Genomic DNA, 22,065 nt, shown 5'->3' with positions numbered 1-22,065 from the left:
ATCTAGTGTAGCCCGTCTAGTGTAAATCGTAGGTATTTCCTGGATTCGGGATGTATCGGGATGTGTAGATATGCGTCTTGCAGATCTATACTGGCCATGTAATCCATGGGACGAATCAACTGCCGTAACACTGAGGTAGATGTATCATGCGAAACTTTGGCGGTTTGCGTAGATAATTTCTGTTGAATATGCTCATGTTGTAAATGAGTCTGTATTTCTCCTTGGAGTTTTTCTTGGGTACTAGGAAAACTGGGGAGTAGAAGCCTGGTTCGATGTTTACTTGATCTAGCACTTCTATGGCTCTGCTTGGTTAAATTTGATGTAACAGCCTCTTAACTTTGGTAGTTGTTGTGCCTGGAAGTCGAACTTGTGAGGGTTGACTGTCACGAGGCGTAGCCTGTAGTGGGATCACCTGAAATCGTGTTGAAGAATGTTGGAGACATAAGGGTCTTGTAACATTCCCCAGTTCTGCCAGTGTAGTTGAAGGCGCCCACCCACTTGTGGCGGTTGTACTGGAACGCTGGGGTGGAAAGACTCCAGTCGTTCGAACCTGTCTTTCAGCATTTATAGTTGCGGAACCTCTGGGTGCCCTGCCTCTTCCTGATCCTCCTCTATAGTTGCCATATGGGCTTAATTTTAAAAGAATCTTTTTCCTGGAGCTGGCCATCTTCCTATCCCGGTTTCTGTAATCCAGTGAATTTAGATCTCCTGTATATCTTTGTGTAGTCTGCCTGATGACGCTGGCTAGCGTGTCCATCGACTTAATCATAAGGACTTCTCTGGAATCCTTAGTGACTTCCTTGGAGACTTTCTCTATTCCTCCGTCAAGGTGGATGGGGAGGACCACGGGGCTGTATACAGTGGAGCTGTAAAGTTCTCACCCCAGCTGCAGAAAGCGAGGAGGCCTTGACGACGAGCTAAGGTTAGCGCTGCTGAGACAGATGTGAGATGATCCGTTAGGAACTGCTGGTCCTTCTTTTGCATCAGTAGGGCCGAGTAGATCATCCTATCATCTTCAGATGTCGTGTCACGAAATCTGGTGATAAGAGTCTCATTGATCGTTCTAGATCTATTAAGGCCAAAGAACATGCCTCCATCATCTTCTACCCCAGGATCGCTGAAGAGAGGTTGATGCTCTTCAGATGGTGGACTGTGTGCTTCTACCACTGTGCCGGGTGACGTTAGGGGAGACCTGACTGTAGACTTCTGTGCAGACTTGTGTGGTGACCTGCAAGGAGATCGACGTGGTGATGAACGAGGAGATCGGCGCGGAGAACGGCGAGGTGATCGTCTTGGTGATCTGCGTCTATGGGTTGACCTTCGCGGAGACCTGTGAGGTGAATGTTGATAGCTTCGCGAAGCTCTTGTGGAGTCCCTCGATGTCCTTCTGGACGAAGATGATCTGGAGCCAGGTGCCCGCCGAAAGGCGCCAGCGAAGCTTCCTCTCGCGTCCGTCCTGGGAACGGCGACTTGACCTTCGCGAAGGCTTCCGTGAAGTCTGGTGGTCTGAGTCCGCATCTAAGGATGAAGCCGAGGAAGGTGATGATCTATCCCGCATTCGCGAAGGTCTTCGCTAAGGCTGTACATCTGGGTCCTTCGTCGAGGTGGACTGTGACTTTCTTCGCCAGCGAAGGTGGCTTCAGCCGTGGCCGCCACGTTGACAGGGGGTCCCTCTGGGGTGTCGTCTGCGTTGGAGCCTTCGTGAAGGCTCAGGCCCCTGGGCTGGCTGCTTCTCCAGTCTGTAGTGTGGTCTTCCATCATGATCATGATTTTCCGCATCAGTTCATCTGGGACGGTCTGCGACGGCAGTAGTGGGTGCCTCTCTGCGATGTTAGCGGCGGGGCCCTCAGGGAGATCGTCCGACATCGGGTGTAGACATCAGGCTGCATGGCGATCTCTGCTGGACGTCACTGTAGCTGTCACCGATTCGCTTCTTGTGGCGTAGGTCGGGGATGATGATCGGCTGATCATCATAGAGGCCCAGTTCAGCTGCTGGAGCGATCTCGGCTCGAGAAAGTTCTTGACGACTTCGTGAACTTTCCCTTGGAGGTAGACGCTGCCCTGGAAGTGCGAGTCTGCGCTGAGTGAGACGCCGAGGCCCTCTTAGACTTTGGCTGGCGATGGACGGGATGTCTGAGGAGGCAGGGCGCTTCTTGAAGGCGGCGGACTGCATCCCACCCTCCTCCGAGGGACACTCTGGCGTAACACCAGGCGGAGGGGGTCGACCAACAGCAGCTGACTGGATGGGCATTCGATGTATCGGCCATGTCTAACCCTTGTTTAAGTGGACCTATCTGCTGCACGCCTCAAGACTTAAAGATGATATTTATTAAAAGCAGAATTAGATAGATTAATGCAACTGCAATGCGGAATCAAGCGCACAAGGCGTGAGAACAACTAGGGCATATTACATGCGGGTCAGCAGCAAAAACGTAATCTACAAATAGTACAGATTTTCATCAGCGTAATACTAGCTGAACAATCACGCGAACTCCGTGAATAAACAGTAGAAATACGATTAATTATCAATACATATTAATGAAGGATACTAGCTATACCTCTATAGTAAACCTATAGGAGGTAACTAACTAAGAAAAACCAAAGGATATAGTGTGTAAGGAGACACAGGCGCTCTCACATCCTGCTCACTGGGCGAAGAAGGAGAGAGTGAAGCATGAGGCCAGAGGGTGGCGCCACCTTTTCCCGCGCAGAGGCAAAGGGAGGCAACTCTTGGTGAGTACTAATTAGTGATTTTACATTGAAGGGAGCTTCAATTAAGGAGATACAAGTGTTCCACTATGTTCGCAAGAAGAAGAAGACAAGCAAAAGAGCATGAGTCAGGATAAGGAAAAATTTACGTTTTGATAATTTGAATGTTCACATTCACCAATAAATTCAACATTAAATATTCCAGGGCCATACTTGTACAGATATGGTTTTGCATGAAAATCAGTGTGTGTTTTTTTAAAATGAGCAATCATCATAAAATCAACATGGATTCCAATCATTATGTCGTTTTTTATGAGTCAAAGGATCATACAGTTCAGAAAAACTCATGTTTTTCCATCGTGGGCACCACAAGAAGTTTTATGTGCGTTTTGAAAACCTATCATTGCAAAAATACAAGGGGTGCTTAATTAAGTTCTTTGTGTATATATGAAGGTGAACTTAAACATGTAATGTATTCATAAAACAATTACAGGTCACTGTAAATTGGAATATGATGACATAATTGTTGTTATGAGTACATTGGTAAAATATTGGAGCATCAGCTAGATATGAGAAAAACAACAAAGAGATGCAGTTCTTGAAGTTTTTGGATAAGTTTATTATCCAGCACACTGACTGAGTGTAAGTGAAACTTATACAAACCTGTAGAGGTTATGAATTCTTTGAAGAAAGTCCTCCTTGGGGTACATATAAGCATTAAAATGTCCATTTTAAATCCTACGACAGTTGTAACTATATTTTTAATAAAATATTTACAAAACAAAAAACTCGTTTTGTCTTGTGAGACCACCCCTACAGGGCCCCACCGGACCAACACAGCCAAGAGCAGGTAACTCTCGCCGTCTACCTCGTACCTCACTTTTCATGCTGAGCGTGTCAGACAGAATGAGGGAGGAGGTGTTTTACCCAAGGAGGACTTTCTTCAAAGAATTCATAACCTCTACAGGTTTGTATAATTCTTTTTCAGAAGAAGTCCTCCTTGGGGTACATATAAGCATATGACAGACTCCCAAAGATATTTGAGGCGGGAGTGGCATTCTGTCTGGCAACAACTAACCCGTGGTGGAGTGAAATCTACAACCGATAATGAAATAGAAAACACCGAGCCACCTGACCGCTGATGTCAATCAGGCGGGTGAGAACTAGAGAGCTCAAGCTATATATGTCCAATTGGCTCAATATCAATGACATAAAACCCAGCCCCCAACCATTACAATGGAAGGAATGTATGGGGACATGTCGAAACAACTCCCAACCCTAATATAGCCCCAGCCAGACAATCGTGGCGAGAGGTATAAGGGTGAGGGAAGCGTGAAAAAATTTAAACGCTACAAAGCCAATAACCCAGGAGTCGAGCTAATAAGTACTGCAACAGTAATGCTCGAATGCAGCCCTGTTTGGAAGAGGGCTAGCGGGACCTCCGATAAAACCCAGAGAAATTATTAGCCTGCGCTAAAACTTTCTGAGGAAATCGAACGAGTACAAACGCCATGCATTATGCAGTGAAAAAACACCACCAAACACTCTGGCGCGTGAGGAGGGTAAGTGTGAGCCACCATCCCACAAAGCTGATTAACACAGACTCCCAAACACCGAAGGCTCGGGAAGAGGGAAAAACTGTAAGCGCATTAAAAATCCCCCTGAATAGCGAAAAGCGTGAGCCGAACATATGTTGGCTCACCATTACACTAACCTGGTCACGCGTGACATCGCGGCTCGAGAGAGGCATACCAAACAGTGCCCCGTGGGGGTTTCGCGCAATTCGCGTCTAAAGACGCGGTTAATAGCATATGACTGGTTAAGCGCCAAAGCGGACCTGCAGCCCTCTCGAGGGGCGTAAGGGACGATGTACACCCAAACCCGACCCAACCCGAAAGGATGGTAAGGCTAATGCGATGTAGTCAGTGTTCCCGCTGGTTTTGAAAATTACCGGCGGCTTATGCCGACGGGGTCTGAAAATTCCGGCTGAACTAGTTTTTATCCGGAGAGACAAAGTAATCAGTATTCGTAACGATATACTGTTAATAAATGTGTTGAAAAGTCTGCCGGACGTGTTGCTTGTTTTTCGAGAATGTTCATTAGACCTACATTACAATTGACACAATCAGAAAATGAAAGCGATCCAACTAAATTCGATAAATGTGTTCAGAATGTCATTCGCTATCTCAATGCCTGTGAAATGTGCAAATAATTGCGTTTATATACCTGTGGTGAACTTCAATCTGCATTTCACGCGAGTTGAAAATCGCGATTCGGACACATGCTTCGACAGCGGGTCCACAATAACATTGTCAAAGAGCAAAGTAACGATGTTTCGAGGAATTCATTAAATAAATTGAATAAACTAATGAATAAAATCAACAACAACATTCATAAAAGTTGTCAAGCGTACATATAAAATTACTATTTCCATCTTTTGTGCGATCATGTAATGTAAGTCAAGTCACTGACTGACAAGTGACATCTCGGCTGTCGCCCGCCCTCAATCTTCAGCTTTCCGGACCACGATGTTTAATCGCGAAAATATATACATGAAGCATTTTGTCCCAGGTCATAACCTACCTCGATCGTCCAATAAGTTCCATAATTTCGTGATATAGGTAGCGATTTCTTGCTTAATATGTTCAGAATGGCATTATTTTACCCAAAACTTTTGTCTAAATCTAAAGGTTTTGGTTTTACGAGGGCGGTATCCATTGCGTAATATGATTGGCTGCTTTAGGTCAATGCGTGTCTAATTTTGACCAATTCGACCCTTATAAGCAGACTGTGGCGAAAAGCGTCATTAGAAACCAATCTTTATCCAATAAAATGCGCTTCTTACAACTGTGAAAAACTCTAGAGTCTATATTTAGATGTGGGATTGCCACCCTAGTTTTCAATACGTTTGCATAATGATCTGAAGAGAACAAAGAATAAACAAAGACGTTGTTAACTGCAAGTTTATTAAATCTGCCGATAAAAGGCAACTTTAAGCAATACAAAATTTACCGGCGGCAGCTACCGACGGCCGTTGAAAATACCGGATCTTCACAATTTTTATCGGTAAAAATCCGGTAATTACCGGATAGAACGGGAACACTGGTAGTGATATGAAATATATCGACATTGAACACAGAACCGATATCAATGACCAGTTACTAACTTGGTCAGGGTGGCAGGTCACTCTCCACTGGAGACAACCGAAAGACCGAACCGAGCACGATCCTTAGAATGCGTGTCAAGTTGGTAATGGCGAATGAAGGCGTTCTGCTGGCTCCAAAGAGCGACAGAACCGATCTCTTCATTGAGCAGTGCCGCTGTGTATTGTCAACAAAGCGGCATCTGCCCTACCCAGTCACCTTCAACCCTCGGGGAGAGTAAAACCGTATCATTGCCAAACCATACAATACGGAAACAAAGCCAACGAGATAAAGTGCGCTTGCTAGCAGACTCCCCAGTCTTCCCGCCACCAAAGCAGCACATGGGTACCCGATACGGATCCCTTTGTTAGGTTAAGTGACGAGCGCGGGTGAGCAATCGAAGATTGGTCCCCGAAAAGCTGGGAAGGCTGAAGTAGTGGAAGCGCTATATGAGCAGTCACGCGGAAAGCAATATCGACTGAGAGTGGTAGGTATCCGAGTCGAATACGGACATGATCAAGTATAAAAATACTGTCGGTCATAAGTCAGTGGGAATCGCGATGGATGTATCCCACCCTTCTACCAGAGTTCACCACAACAAGTAAAGTCGTCTTCCACGCCAACAAGTGAAGGAGAGACGATATACTTGAAAATTAGTGGTCAGACAGCCAATTGTGAATAAGTGGCAATTTTAAGGTGGGGCTGGTCGCCGACTTTGAGGCGGTCGAACCCTATTCATGCCAGCTACGACGCGATAATAATAGATGCTGCTCAGGCTAGAGCAATTTTCACCATCGAGCCAGGTGTGAAACGTGGAAATAGCCATGGAGGTTATAGGTAACTCCAATATCCGAACTAAGTCCGCAGAATAGGGATTATGAAATCCCTATCTGCACACCAGCGCCCACCTATCAACACACTGAGCGTGGTATTCGTATCCCAGGCAGAATTGTGTCTGCAACGGTTGCAGGAATTCCGTGTGTTATACTCCACGATAGAGCCACCCAGTGAATCCGGTGATTCGTGTGGCTGCAGAGTGAGAATGTTCGGCGAAGAGGTAATTCTAATCGGCGCATGGATCGAACACCAACCTGACTGCTGTCAATTCCAGCACATTGATGTGCAGGTTGTTGACCGTCTCGAGAGCTGCAGGTCACCCAGAACATCGCCCTAACCGGTAGGGGATGTATCTGGCTGGACTGAAGCGACGGTGTCTCCAGGGTGGGGACCTCGAGACGCTTCGACGTCTGTCCATCTGACTGCGTGAGGTTGACAATTCCAGCCCAGTTTCAGTAACTGATCTGGTGTGGTCCCAAGACTCAACAGTTATCTGAAACCCGCGATGAGTCAGTCGCCTATGTAATGTGACAACACCGCACTCGCGATCTGGCTATCTGAGCTGTAATAAACCTCAATTTGGTGAACACCCTTGGCACGTGAATGCTTAGCCTAAGGAGAGTTACCGCGAAGAAACTGGTAGCGCGCGTCCGTCAAACAAGAAACCGAAGGTAAATCTTGAAATCAGGGTGCAAATGGAACAAGGAGGTGCAGCGACCTCGAGGTCGATTGGCGTCTCGCCAATCCCCTGTCTCGGCAGATGAGATCACCGCAATGGCGGTGTCTCCATCTTGAAGGACAGTACCTCTATAAACTTGTTCACTCTCAGATGAGAATGGGTCTGAACATTCCGTTCAGAATGGCAACTATGAAATAAGTGGAGTCAAACCCACATATTCCTGACCATTGGAAACCACCACACTGGTTTGCCCTAGCCCAGCAAAGACTGGATTCTGGAGCGCGGGTATTGTCGCCGTCTCCGGGGAAGCCGACACAGGAGTGTGTCGCCCGCCGGTGTTCGCGGTAGAATATAGTAACTCCCAGCAGTCCGCCCGCGTAACTTTAACGCTTGCGATGCCTGGGCACCTGAGGAAGTAGCGAAGCTCAACAGACTTCGGTATTCCTTCGAAACTGTCCCGGCGATATGCCCATAACCGCCCTCATCATTTGACTGGCACAGCTACAATGCAGTCCCTAGCCAGATGAGAGTTGCCCCCGTCAGATGCGCCCAGAGTCGCCGACGAAAAATTCCACCCGGCTCTCTCCCCTTTCCACCAGCTCCCTCAGCAGCAGCTGAGAGATGCGCCGAAGTGGAGCATGTACAGCCGCTGAGCTGTGAAGGAAAAGAACGGCAGACTTAAGGGAGAGTGGTTTTGTCCCGGATGCCGCGGCGCGGAAGCAGGCAGGTACCTCGAGGCTAACTCCAACGGCTTGGTAGTCGACATTATGGACACCTGGAGGCAACACAGCCGCGATTCTATCTCGCGACTTGCCCCCAGGGAGAACCTACTTAGTGGTAAGTTCAAAGTAGCTTAAATGAGCCTAAGCTCAAATCGACTTCTCACCACTGCACGAGCCTGAACTCCCGATTCGGAAAAGGCACATGTGAGAAGCCTGACAATCAAGGTTTCACAAGCATCTCAGACAGACCTCGATGGGCGTAAGCGGGTGACAGTCACACCCGCACCTTCGATGGCATCTAGGTCAATACGCCGATAGACATCAGGTCGAGACCTGAACTACCGGCCGAGACCTGAACTACCGGAAAGGGGAATCTCGCGCCCTACCAGTGCCGGCTGGGTCAGCTACCAACGGGTTCAATCGCCAGAGTGAAGCTCAGCTGTTCTAGACCGAACCTCGATCCCGGTGACACGTAGGTAGCCTGATAAATCAGGTTTCCCCAAGTACTCTCCAAAGCACACTGAGCCGTATAGTCAAACATAGCCTATACGCTATATAAATACCCATACACGTACATATGTATCGTCAGTGCTTCGGTCGCAAGGTTCGAGTTCTACCCGATCCCCAACACATGGAATTGGCCTGACAATGCAGGGCTCCCTGGGTGTACCGCGGTAGACCTCGGCGTCGGTGATCGGCAGCTCGTCACACTCAACGGCCTCTTGGCCAGGGAACCGATAGACATCAGGCGAGACCTGAGCTAACTGGCGCCGGGGATCTGCTCCGCATCGATACCGGGGCGGCAGGTCGGTGCTTAGTCCGATCTGCAGTCCCCGACACACAAGGGGAGTAGCCTGGCAATGCAGGCTGCCCCTGGTGGACACAGGTAGACCTAGGAGCCGAGAGGAACCTGTCGATATATTACAGGTTTCCCTGGCAACCTCGACTGACGATCGGCGCCGAGGTGTCCCCGAAGTGAGGTCGGCTTGGGCACGACCGCCAGTCAGGCACCAGGGCAAAACCTGCAGGCGGTAAAACCTGCATCGCCGCGCCAGGCCCATTGGCGAACCCTGAGCCCGAAGCTAGTCGCCACAAGGTGCAGAAGGCCAGGTGTCCCTCGAAGCTGGTTCAGGCGCCTCAGGGCGACCGCCGAAGTCAGGGCACCAGGCGCAAGACAGGGCAAACTGCAGACCGCCGGGCGCCATACTCGCGGCGAACCTGAGCCCGGCTAGGTGTCGCTGCGGCAGCCGGAAGGCACACCATCACCTGAGCCGGGCCAGGGATCAAGCTGCCTGGGAGGCAGAGCTTTCCTCGAGCAGAGCAAGTTGCCGCAGCCAACCCCCAGATGCTGCCCGATCCACCCCCGACGAAACGTGCTGAGAGCTCCTTATGCGGAACCTGGAGACAACACCCGTGTCAATCGGGCGGAATTTCACCACAGACTCGACACCTGGTGAACTTTTACCTTCGAGATCAACACTTTGTTGAGCCAAGCTTCCCACGGGGCCGGACATCGCCATCAATCATCGAATTGACATTATGTTGAAGAATATGTTGCTGCAATAGTGAAGCAAATTGAGTCATATTTAAGTCAGTTAACATTGTTTTGCGGGGACCATAAAGGGAGTTCCTTGTGAAACCTTTAATCAATATTATCCATCCTGAAGCCAGATTGAGTGAAAACATAAAATCTGGCGAAAGTCGGAAAGAATGCGCCGCGAGAGGCAGAAACCCAGACATAAAAACACAACCCTCGCCTATGAGCCATATTTGTGTAAACGTATGAAATAATATGTATCATAATACAACATAATGCTAATACGGAATATTGGGCTAGGCTTTTATTATGAGCATCCTGAATGCCGCGGAGCGTCCTCGCTAAACTTCCGGAGGGCTAACACTTTATAACCATCCTGTGGCGGTTAGTGTGCATGGCAACAACGCGACAGGGCTTTAAAACTGCAACAAACAGAACCATGCCAGTGTTACACAGCAGGAACTGTGAAGCAGCAAACACATAAACACACAAGTAATAGCAAGAATAATCCGGCGATATATAAATGCCACAAAGCTACAGCCATTTCAAAATACTAAGAACGCCTACAATGCAAAGCAGAAAAAAAGCTAATACCCCTGCCTGGCATAGTGATAGAGTAAAGTTGAGTGATACCTTAAACACTAACACCATCAAAATTACCAACAACGACTTACCACAAATTCGCTGAAAAGAAAGAGAATTTAGGCAAGCCTACCATATAATATGCATATGCAAAACATAAATATATGAACTCCCTACTACGCGCTACCGCTGAACATATAGCAAGGAAACCACGATCAAAGGCGGTCCGCCATTTTGCCTGCTACACATGGCTGGAAAACAGAGAACCCACGGCAAAGTTACAACAAAAGATGAATGAAAAATATCCACATATGACGCCCATCTAACGCCGGCGCGTGTAGAGAGAAAGGCAAAGGAACCATACATACAGATTGAGACTCTTTTACACTCATCGTGATCGGTGGGAGAGCAAACTGAATCTAACACCACGCACGCCTTCATTCAACAGAACGACAGCATGAAAAGTGAGGTGACGAGGGTAGAAACTGGCGGAAGTTACTCTGCTCTTGGCATTGTGTTGGTCCGTGTGGGCCCTGTAGGGGTGGTCTCACAAGACAAACGCGAGTTTTTGTTTTGTAAATATTTTATTAAAAATATAGTTACAACTGTCGTAGGATTTAAAATGGACATTTTAATGCTTATATGTACCCCAAGGAGGACTTCTTCTGAAAAAGAATGTCCTTGTGAATTTATCCAAATTTGCCAGTGATATAGAAGAGTGTCTGTCAAAAGTTGAGAACATTTGAAAATGTCCCAATGCTATTTGTCTATAGCCAATGCCTTTTGCCACTACAATCTAGAGTGAGTGAGTGAATATTCCAGCAATATCACACCAAAAATGGGCTTGACACATTGTACCCATGTGGGGAATCGAACCCAGGTCTTCAGCGTGACAAGCTGACGCTTTAACTATTAGGCTACCCAATAACCCTTTAACATTGTTAAACTTTTACTATACAGAAGCTGACAAGCAGTGGCATGGTTACAAATCTATAAACATTACCAAACTTGGATTCAAACTGGATCCAGCATGACTAAGGCACACTACTCTGTACAGCAAATTCCGGTGGTCCAGAAAAAAGTGAAGTTTTGAAATTGCATTACGGTAAACCGAACCGAAGGCAAAATACCGCGGTATACCGTTTCATAATGTACACATTTACATAATGTAACACATTCGCTGCTGGCTTCCTACCTGGATGGTCAGCATATCCTTCCTTGTAAACGGCTCGTCAGTCAGCAGATCTCGAAGGTTGGACACTTTTAGATTCAGTCTCCTCCACAGCCTGAAACACAACACATACAGGATGTACACGTGTGGCCAGTAATGGACAAATGTAGAGAACGGGCTCAGAAAATCCAAATACTGCATCTGAAGAGATGCACAAAAATACCAAGAACGTACCCTACAGCGCATCAAGAGTAGTTATCTGTAGGGGTGACTATAGAGGGGGAAACAACTATTGTGACAACGATAGTCTATTGCGACCAACTCTGATTGAATTGCCTCATTTGAAGTCATTTCCCAAATGAATGTATAGTTAATAGTAAATAAAAACAAGTTGAAGTAGTTTCAGTCTCTTTTAAAGGTCACATGCAACCAAAAAATCAAACATAATTAAAACACAATTATCACTTATTCATGACATATAATATGCATTGCTGATTATGAAAAAACATATAAACAAAATTATAAGCGTATAATTGCAAATCAAAAGTGCAATATTTTGTACTTGGGTTTACCTCCCTCTAAACAAAGCAGCCGGGATGCCGAACCCAGTCAGAGCGGGTGGGTGTGCACTCAAGTGAAATGGCTGATTCATTTGCAGATGCCGACCGTCACGGCTCTTTGTTGTTTGTATATATAGAGATGTTGGGTTTTGTAAACACATGCTCATTTTGGTGTATAACATTTTGCAATCAACAGACATCATAACATGTCATGTGTTCAAGTATCACACCTGCTCTTCTGTGTAATCACATAATGTGACAGAGGTCGAACTTCAGCCATAAATCAATCGCGCTTTTGTTTTATGGTGTATAGCCTGATTGGCATGCTAAGTTCAAATTGCATGTGGTCAGTGATCGCAGTTGTGTATTGAATATTGTCATTAGCAGACAGGCAGGCAGACACACAGGTGTCAATAAAACAAGACATTGAGTTTTGTCTGTGACAATCCATTGATATCTATATCACAGTTAGAAATTCTGTCAATGCTAAATAATGACATTGCTTTTAAGTATCGAACTGAGAAAGTGACTCGGGTAAGAAGAACGGTGGTGAAATAGACAAATGAAATTATATAAACAGTTTATTTACTGTCATAACATATAAAAAGCTCGCTACCGTGAGATATCAACAAAACATTAGGAAAATAGCTCACACCAAAGCCTTCATCGGTATTCACCAGACAGCCCGCCTAAGTTAGTGCGCGGAACCCATTTCACTTGGCGCACATGCTATGAGCGAGCCCAGTTGTTGAAACCAGTTTTCCCCAGAAATTTTGGGGAAAATTAGTGAATCGCTTGAACTCCGATTTCGCGCAGTTTTTTTCATCGTGTTATTTTTCAACTTTATAAGTTGAAATTGCATTTTTGATGATTTGTTTCGGTAAGTCCATACCGAAAGGTATCAGAATCTGCAAAGTTGTGTTTTACGTTGCATGTGACCTTTAACAGCTGACAAGAAACTTGAAACCCAGATCAAGTAAACGTTAACAGGGGCGGATAACTCTAAATCAAAGTGAACAAATCTGGTACTTCCTGTATTTTGCATTGCACATTTATCAATGGAAGTCAATTACTAAACTATCGATAGTTACACATACTATCGACGCAGCGATAGCTTTTCATTTGTACCATCGATTCATTGCTATCAGAGACTCAACAATTGCAATCCGTTGATATTTCAATGCATCATTACAGCCCTAGTCATCTGAATCTGTTATTTCACCTATCAGTCATGACCCCTGTCCACACATCCACTGATGCATTCCAGGTTCCGAAATCATTATCTGAACATACACTACACTGCACCATTTCAATACTTTAAAGGATATCACCAACAAGGACCAGTAAAATTTATTAATGGGGGGGGTAGCCTAGGGGGTAGGTTAAAGTGATGGCTCGTCACGCCGAAGACCCGGGTTCGATTCCCCACATGGGTACAATGTGTTAAGCCCATTTCTGGTGTCCCCTACTGCGATGATATTGCTGGAATATTGGTAAAAGCGGCGTAAAACTAAACTCAGTCAGTCAGACAGTCAGTATTAATGGGGGTCCCCTGGAATCACACTTTTGTAAGTCATGGTAAACCCTCCACATGAACTTGATATAAGATCAGGATCTAACAAAGTACCATTAAACGGTGAGATAAAATTTCTCAAAATATTGGTGTTCACATTGGAAACATATTTTCCTGTATTCTTAATTTTTTCTAAACATTGCAAAAAGTCACGAAATGCCAATGTGATCATGGTGATCATATATATGTCGAGAGAATAAATGAACTGTTGCTACAGAGAATCATGAAACTGTAACCACGGTAACTGCATCAGCAAAATGGCCTAATTCTAGTCCAGTGTCTGTCTTCAAACTAAAACTACATTCTGTTAACACAAAGCATGTCCTGCTTAATGCAGATTCCCAGCATTTGGAGGCCCTCATGGATAAGGGGAAGTTGATGAAGGTAAGTTGTAGTTTTACCTCATAGGAATAAACATTGCCTGTGGTCTTGATGGCAACTATGTGGGTGTTCTCATTGAAGATCCTAAAGGTGACCGGGCAGTGGTAGCGGCCTGAAACAAGGAGGGCAGATTGTAAAACAATCTGTCAGTGGGGAACACATCTTACAATCAGTCAGTGGGGAACACATACAATTTGTTGTAGGGGAACACACTGAACAATCTGTCAGTGGAAAAAACATCATACAATTTGTTGTAGGAGAACACATCATACTTTTTGTAGTTGAACACATTGTACAATCCGTCAGTCCGGAACAAATCTTACAATCTGTCAGTAGGGAACACATCATATACTTTTGTCCGTACAAACATTGTACAATCTGTCAGTAGGGAACACATCATACAATTTGTTGTAGGGAACACATTGTACAATCAGTGGGGAACAAATCCTTCTATTGGGGTGTCAGTGGGGACACAACCATACAATTTGTTGTAGGGGAAACACATTATACAATCAGTCAGTAGGGGAACAAATCATACAATTTGTTGTAGGGAACACATTGTACAATCTGTCAGTGGGGAACAAATCATACAACTTTGTTGTAGAAGAACACATTGTACAATCCGTCAGTGGAGAACAAATCATACAATTTGTTGTAGGGAACACATTGTACAATCTGTCAGTAGGGAACATGGCATACAATTTGTTGTAGAAGAACACATTGTACAATCTGTCAGTGGGGGAACAAATCATACAATTTGTTGTAGAAGAACACATTGTACAATCTGTCAGTGGGGAACAAATCATACAATTTGTTGTAGGGAACACATTGTACAATCTGTCAGTGGGGAACAATTTGTCGTAGGGAACACATTGTACAATCTGTCAGTGGGGAACACATCATATACTTTGTTGTAGGCAACACATTGTACAAACTGTCAGTGGGGAACAAATCGTACAAGTTGTTGTAGAGCAACATATTGTACAATATGTCAGTGGGGAACATGTCATACAACTTGTTGTAGGGAACACATTGTACAATCTGTCAGTGGGGAACATGTCATACAACTTGTTGTAGGGAAAACATTGTACAATCTGTCAGTGGGGAACATGTCATACAACTTGTTGTAGGGAACACATTGTACAATTCGTCAGTGGGGAACAAATCATACAATTTGTTGTAGAAGAACACATTGTACAATCTGTCAGTGAGGAACACATTGCACAAGTTGTTGCAGGGGAACACACTGTACAATTAGTTGAAGGGGAACACATCATACAAGTTGTTGTAGAAGAACACATTGTACAATCTGTCAGTGGGGAACACATCATACAACTTGTTGTAGTTGAACACATTGTACAATATGTCAGTTGGGAACACTTCGTACAACTTGTTGTAGGGCAACATATTGTACAATCTGTCAGTGGGGAACATGTCATACAACTTGTTGTAGGGAACACATTGTACAATCCGTCAGTGGAGAACAAATCATACAATTTGTTGTAGGGAACACATTGTACAATCTGTCAGTGGGGAACATGGCATACAATTTGTTGTAGAAGAACACATTATACAATCTGTCAGTGGGGGAACAAATCATACAATTTGTTGTAGAAGAACACATTGTACAATCTGTCAGTGGGGAACAAATCATACAATTTGTTGTAGGGAACACATTGTATACAATCTGTCAGTGGGGAACAACATTGGAACATACAATCTGTCAGTGGGGAACACACATATACTTTGTTGTACAACACATTGTACAAACTGTCAGTGGGGACATACATCGTTGTTGTAGAGCAACATATTGTACAATCTGTCAGTGGGGAACACATCATACAACTTGTTGTAGGGAACACATTGTACAATCTGTCAGTGGGGAACATCATACAACTTGTTGTAGGGAACACATTGTACAATCTGTCAGTGGGGAACATGTCATACAACTTGTTGTAGGGAACACATTGTACAATCTGTCAGTGGGGAACAAATCATACAATTTGTTGTAGAAGAACACATTGTACAATCTGTCAGTAAATCATTGCTAGGAACACATGCAATCTGTCAGTGGGGAACACATCCTGCTGTTGTAGGCACACTTGTTGTAGGAGACACATTGTACAATCTGTCAGTGGGGAACAACATCATACAACTTGTTGTAGGGAACACATTGTACAATCTGTCAGTGGGGAACATCATACACTTCATACACACATTGTTGTAGAGAACACATTGTACAAGTTGTTGCAGAACACATTGTACAATTAGTTAGGAGAACGGGGAACAGACACACTTGTTGTAGGGCAACATATTGTACAATCTGTCAGTTGGGAACATGTCATACAACTTGTTGTAGGGAACACATGTCAGTACAATCTGTCAGTGGGGAACATGTCATACAACTTGTTGTAGGGAACACATTGTACAATCTGTCAGTGGGGAACACATCATACAACTTGTTGACACAGGCAGGGAGCTCCAGGCAGGGACCAACAAGTACCATGTTTTGGTACTTGTATGATGCGGCCAGGGATCAACCCCGCAAACTTCTGCTCTCCAGGCGGAATATCTGCTTGAGGCATTTAACAACAGCCAACTTGTCAAGCTCTATGAGATTTACCTTGAGAATTCTTGTGAAATGTCAGCTTGGTCAGATCCTTGGAGGTCATTTTCTTAAAACAGAAGTCAAGGGTAAGTTGGAGTCACATTAAGAAAGAATTACTGATGCTGGAATAAATCATTCAGGGTGCGTTTTCAGATATGTTTGGGGTTTTTTCAGTACCTACAATGAGTGCAACCTGGCTTATAGGTTTGGGTTTTTTCAGTACCTACACTGAGTGCAACCTGGCTTCTAGGTTTGGGTGCACCATCAAAATTTTGGCTGCACCATAAAATAATGTCACTAGTTCCAAAAATCAACAAAGATACTATATTAGCAATTTTTATTACAAGTACTCAGCATCAGATACATTCAACAGAACCTGACCCCATGACGATAAATGATGAATGATTCTGTTTCAATTTTGCAATACCTCTCTATATAAATCTCAGTTATATGATTACTGCTACGTAGCAGTATCAGTACACAAATGTTAATGCTGTAACAAGTCATGTGGAGAGAAACACACTACTTCCAGTCACCACCCAATCAAAACACATGATGACAGCTATAAGATGTTGGAGGATTTATTGTTACCAGGTGATACCTGTTAGCTGTTACTGAAGGTTACCCACACGGGTGCAACCTGTTACTGAAGGTAACCTGCGGGTGCAACCTGTTACTGAAGGTTACCTGCACCAGGTGCAACCTGTTACTGAAGGGTACTCCGCGGGTGCAACCTGTTACTGAAGGTTACACCTGCACCCAGGGTGCAACCTGTTACTGAAGGTTACCTGCACCAGGTGCAACCTGTTACTGAAGGTTACCTGCGCCGGGTGCAACCTGTTACTGAAGGTTACCTGCACGGGTGCAACCTGTTACTGAAGGTTACCTGCTGAAGGTTACCGCTCGGTGCAACCTGTTACTGAAGGTTACCTGCTGAAGGTTACCTGCACGGGTGCAACCTGTTACTGAAGGTTACCCGCACCAGGTACCTGCACCGGGTGCAACCTGTTACTGAAGGTTACCTGCTCGGGTGCAACCTGTTACTGAAGGTTACCTGCACGGGTGCAACCTGTTACTGAAGGTTACCTGCTCTGGGTGCAACCTGTTACTGAAGGTTACCTGCTCGGGTGCAACCTGTTACTGAAGGTTACCTGCACCGGGTGCAACCTGTTACTGAAGGTTACCTGCCTGCAACGTGTGCAACCTGTTACTGAAGGTTACCTGCACCGGGTGCAACCTGTTACTGAAGGTTACCTGCTCGGGTGCAACCTGTTACTGAAGGTTACCTGCACCGGGTGCAACCTGTTACTGAAGGTTACCTGCACCTGGGTGCAACCTGTTACTGAAGGTTACCTGCTGAAGGTTACCGGGTGCAACCTGTTACTGAAGGTTACCCTGCACCAGGTGCAACCTGTTACTGAAGGTTACCTGCACCAGGTGCAACCTGTTAATGAAGGTTACCTGCACGGGAACAACCTGTTACTGAAGGTTACCTGCACGGGTACAACCTGTTACTAAAGGTAACCTGCACTGGGTGCAACCTGTTAATGAAGGTTACCTGCACGGGAACAACCTGTTACTGAAGGTTACCTGCACCAGGTACAACCTGTTACTGAAGGTTACCGGCACGGATGCAACCTGTTACTGAAGGTTACCTGCAACCGGGTGCAACCTGTTACTAAAGGTTACCTGCACCGGATGCAACCTGTTACTGAAGGTAACCTGCACCGGGTACAACCTGTTACTGAAGGTTACCTGCACCTGAAGGAACAACCTGTTACTGAAGGTTACCTGCACCGGTGCAACCTGTTACTGAAGGTAACCTGCACTGGGTACAACCTGTTACTGAAGGTTACCGGCACCAGGTACAACCTGTTACTGAAGGTTACCGGCACCAGGTACAACCTGTTACTGAAGGTAACCTGCACCGGGTACAACCTGTTACTGAAGGTTACCTGCACCAGCCATTGTTAACATACACTAGTGCAGGTTGTAAATAGCGAAATCGCACCCTGTCATTTAATAACAAACAGTGGTACATAATCATGGCTACTGAAATTTGTCAAGATGAGATTAAATATTACAAACAGGAAACTAAGTTCTTTCTTGCACACAAACATATTTTTTCACATGTAAATGATTTAATTCAGTAAAAAACACAATTATATATTAAACACATTGAAGGAGATATGTTGTCAGATTTGATATTTTAAAATAAACTTCACTCCGACTTGTAATTTACACAAACTTAATTGTGTACAGTACAGAGTAATTTATCACTGAACAATGTCTTATTACAATGTTTTTCTACAATTTTAGTACAAGTTCATAACACTGTGTTTTGACAATGATTAGTTGTCAGGTATGCATTACAAGGGCGGATCAGGATTTACGAGAAGTGGGGGAGGTGCACATGAACCATGAAGTCCAAAGGTTAGCATGGTTAGGGAAATGCTCCTCATGGAAAAAAAATTCGGGGGAGAGGGTGGATGCGCACCCCACTTATGGATCAGCCCCTGTATTACTATCGAACTGGTGGTGTAGTAGCACTGTGTACTTGGGAGATATCCATGAAATCCTTATTAGATCATGTTGATGCCATCATGCAACTGTTTTCAAGATCCTCGCAAGGGAGGTAATTTCAATGGCCTGGCAACATGTATAGATTTCTGTAACATTCATCTCAAACCTCAGTTTCCATTCTCTGCATGCCATGACTAATCTGTCCAAACAGAAAAGCCAAGGCTCACTCTATAAGTCCAGCTGAAGCAGCTTATTGTTTTTATCAGGATGTACAGACAAAATATAAGCAATTATCCCTGTTAGTACAAACCTCTCCAGTGACAGGGCTCACTCCATACTTCTTCAAGAAAGGATAGATGTTCCTGAATAGACACAAAACAAACCCAATCATATTACCACTGGTCAAAACAATCCAAAGAATTTTTTGCCTTAATTTGACCGAATATAATGAATAATACATCAACTGATGACTTGTTATTGTATTCAATGTACAATATTTAAATATGCATCACATTTGCGTCATAATGAATTCATTGGAAGCGTAACTATTACAATGATGACATAACCATGCACATTACATGGCCAACAGGATGCTATTCATAATTTGCATCAGTTATCTGTTTCTGTCTTAAAAACTTACATCAGGTCAAAAATGATTCCTTCCTTTGTACACAGAGGATGTTCAAATGGCTGCAGAGACAGGCTGAAACATAAGTATAGACATGAAAATAAACTTTTTGATGTGTACAAAACTTTGAACATTTCCTAACAAATATTACTGTTTCATATTCAACACTCAACTTGGGGAGCACCTTTAGAATACAGCACTTCTCGCGAGGACGATCTCTGCCGTAGGTCACGTGTCATTAAGACAAGCAACCAGTTTGTGGGAACCCGTCGGATGCGAACCCGCGACCTTCAGATTGTTAGCTCGACAGCTAACCGACTGAGCTACGTCCACACTGTTACACAATGTGCAAATTTATCGAGTCATTCCTGTGACGTCACGGAAATGAACGGAAAGAGTCGAATACGTCACGGACAATTACGAATGCTACGGGTAGACTTGGTGTCTCATGATTTTTATCTATGGACAATTGCCGAATGGATCCGATGCCATTTGGCACACTTCGTCCCATTCCGTAATCTGCAAGATAACGTGTGGCGTGGAATGAGCCGATATGCCTCAAACTGAAAAGGGTTGTTGACGTCAGGCGTCAGACGTAGATTTCACGGTGCATGCATGAATGACGCGCTTTTGATTTTGTGACAGAAAAGTGATGTAGGGAACACTGTAAGGATAATGTGGTTCGCACTAAGGAACGAGGGAGACATGAGCATGTGTAGTGACGGCACGAGGGCGAGTTAGCCTTCGAATCATTACTGAACAAATGTTGCGTGTGAAAGAGGCTTGAGTGCAAATTTCAGGCCAATTTCCATTAGCCCAAAATTTCTACATTAAACCATTTCATAGTGTACTTTCGATGCTTTTGTTTCCCGTTTTTGTGTGAAAAAAAGTATTAAAATGCAAAAGGAAACACAACAAATGGTACTCACGTATTACACCGGACATGTACCTACTATATTGGATTAGGTCCCTAACCCTAACCCCTCAGCCCTAACCCTAATTTCTTGAAATAATCCTAATAAATAGAATGCATTGACCGAACCAGCACAAACATGACTGACGTGTCCAGTGTAATGCATTATTACCGCTTCGAAAAATATAATACACCTACTAATAAAAAACCATTCTATGTAATGATGCAAATTACTGAATGACAAAAATATATATGTAAATTTAAAACATACAAAATACAATAATACACAAAACATAACACCTCAGCACCCCGTAATACAAATAAATATGAGCGTATTAGTGAAAAAAGAAAAATATTTCAAACTGGTGCTTGCAAAATATTGCGCATCCACCGATTATACAACTACTGGAAACTCTCACCATCGTTGGGCTTATGCAATGACATAGCTAGAGTGACAACCCAGACAACCCCCACCCCACCCTTATTCATGTGTACAACATTGATGACCCCTCCCCACTCCTCAGGACAAAATGGGTGACCACCCTTAAAATCATCAGACAAAGCTATATTTTTAGTGGTACGTAGTTACTTATATGGAAAGTCATGTGACGATTCATGAGGTTATTTGTTTTCATCTGTCAAAAAAAGACAAAAATTAATGTATATGAGGTTAGTTTTAATCATAAAATTCTCGGTCTCCATTCCACAAACCCCAGTGGCAGTAGAACCGCCAGTCTGATGCCAGCATTGGACTGGTTTGTGTTCACTTACACAATTGAAACTTGGTGCACATACCTGCAGCTATGAAATGGTAATCTCCGAAATCTGGCATTCTGTCCAGCGTTCTGTTTCCCCTTGTAGCCACCCCATTCATTCTTCCACTCAGTGGTGGTCAGGTACCTGTCAACAAAGGTGTGATCGAAATATGAACAAACGTTGTCCGTGTAGGATGCGTGACGAATCCTCTGTGTGGTCAAACAACAAAATGTTACAATAAGTATCCTGTGGTTCTATGAATTATGTTAGTGCCATGACACCATAATATACTCACAGTTTATCTTTCTGGTGCTGTTTCTTTCCCATTTTGACTCTCCGCCTTCGTCAAGTCAACAAGCGGAAGTTTCTCTGTTGAGGTATACAATAGCTACGCACTTAAGCTGTTTCCTTATTTCATTGGTTGAAAAAAAGAAAGTAGTCTATTTATAAACATCCACATGTCCGTTGGCTCCGGGCTACACAACAACAGACAGGTTGAAATAATGCTTTGCTTACAATATTAGTTTCGAAATTTATATCGCCCGCGAAACAGTTTTACCTAAAATACCTTCCCACAATATTTGGTATCTATGATATTCACAGTAAAGGAACCTCATTGAGGTGGTGTGTGGTCGCAACCAGGATTGTGTGACTGACTGACTGAGTTTAGTTTTACGCCGCTTTTAGCAATATTCCAGCAATGTCACGGCGGGGGACACCAGAAAATGGGCTTAACACATTGT

General features: G+C 44.4%; 1 protein-coding gene and 2 long non-coding RNA genes across 3 annotated transcripts in view; 1 reads left to right on the top strand and 2 right to left on the bottom strand.

Moving 5' to 3' along the window:
* LOC124272990 (RING-type E3 ubiquitin-protein ligase PPIL2-like) overlaps positions 1-21,710 on the bottom strand; it is a 50,258-nt gene extending 28,548 nt beyond the window's left edge. The window contains 8 exon segments of the mRNA XM_046708227.1: positions 11,405-11,486; positions 12,594-12,601; positions 13,915-14,006; positions 16,518-16,569; positions 19,336-19,387; positions 19,666-19,728; positions 21,362-21,466; positions 21,618-21,710. Coding sequence (XP_046564183.1) covers positions 11,405-11,486; positions 12,594-12,601; positions 13,915-14,006; positions 16,518-16,569; positions 19,336-19,387; positions 19,666-19,728; positions 21,362-21,466; positions 21,618-21,649 — 486 coding nt within the window. The 5' untranslated portion in view covers positions 21,650-21,710.
* LOC124272992 lies at positions 2,994-21,772 on the top strand. Its single transcript, XR_006897515.1, has 4 exons — positions 2,994-3,150; positions 3,677-3,680; positions 18,690-18,696; positions 21,762-21,772. It is a non-coding gene; the product is annotated as an uncharacterized LOC124272992 (long non-coding RNA).
* Positions 17,903-18,511, bottom strand: LOC124272991. The gene is made up of 3 exons (XR_006897514.1): positions 18,392-18,511; positions 18,011-18,027; positions 17,903-17,946 (listed from the first exon to the last, which is right to left on the bottom strand). It is a non-coding gene; the product is annotated as an uncharacterized LOC124272991 (long non-coding RNA).
* Positions 21,773-22,065: the final 293 nt, after the last annotated feature.

Source organism: Haliotis rubra, unplaced genomic scaffold (genome assembly GCF_003918875.1).
Source record: "Haliotis rubra isolate DU_JTF1 unplaced genomic scaffold, ASM391887v1 Scf175, whole genome shotgun sequence".
NCBI lineage: Eukaryota > Metazoa > Mollusca > Gastropoda > Lepetellida > Haliotidae > Haliotis > Haliotis rubra.
The sequence above is the reverse complement of the archived record's forward strand: the minus strand, read 5'-3'. Positions and strand labels throughout refer to the sequence as shown.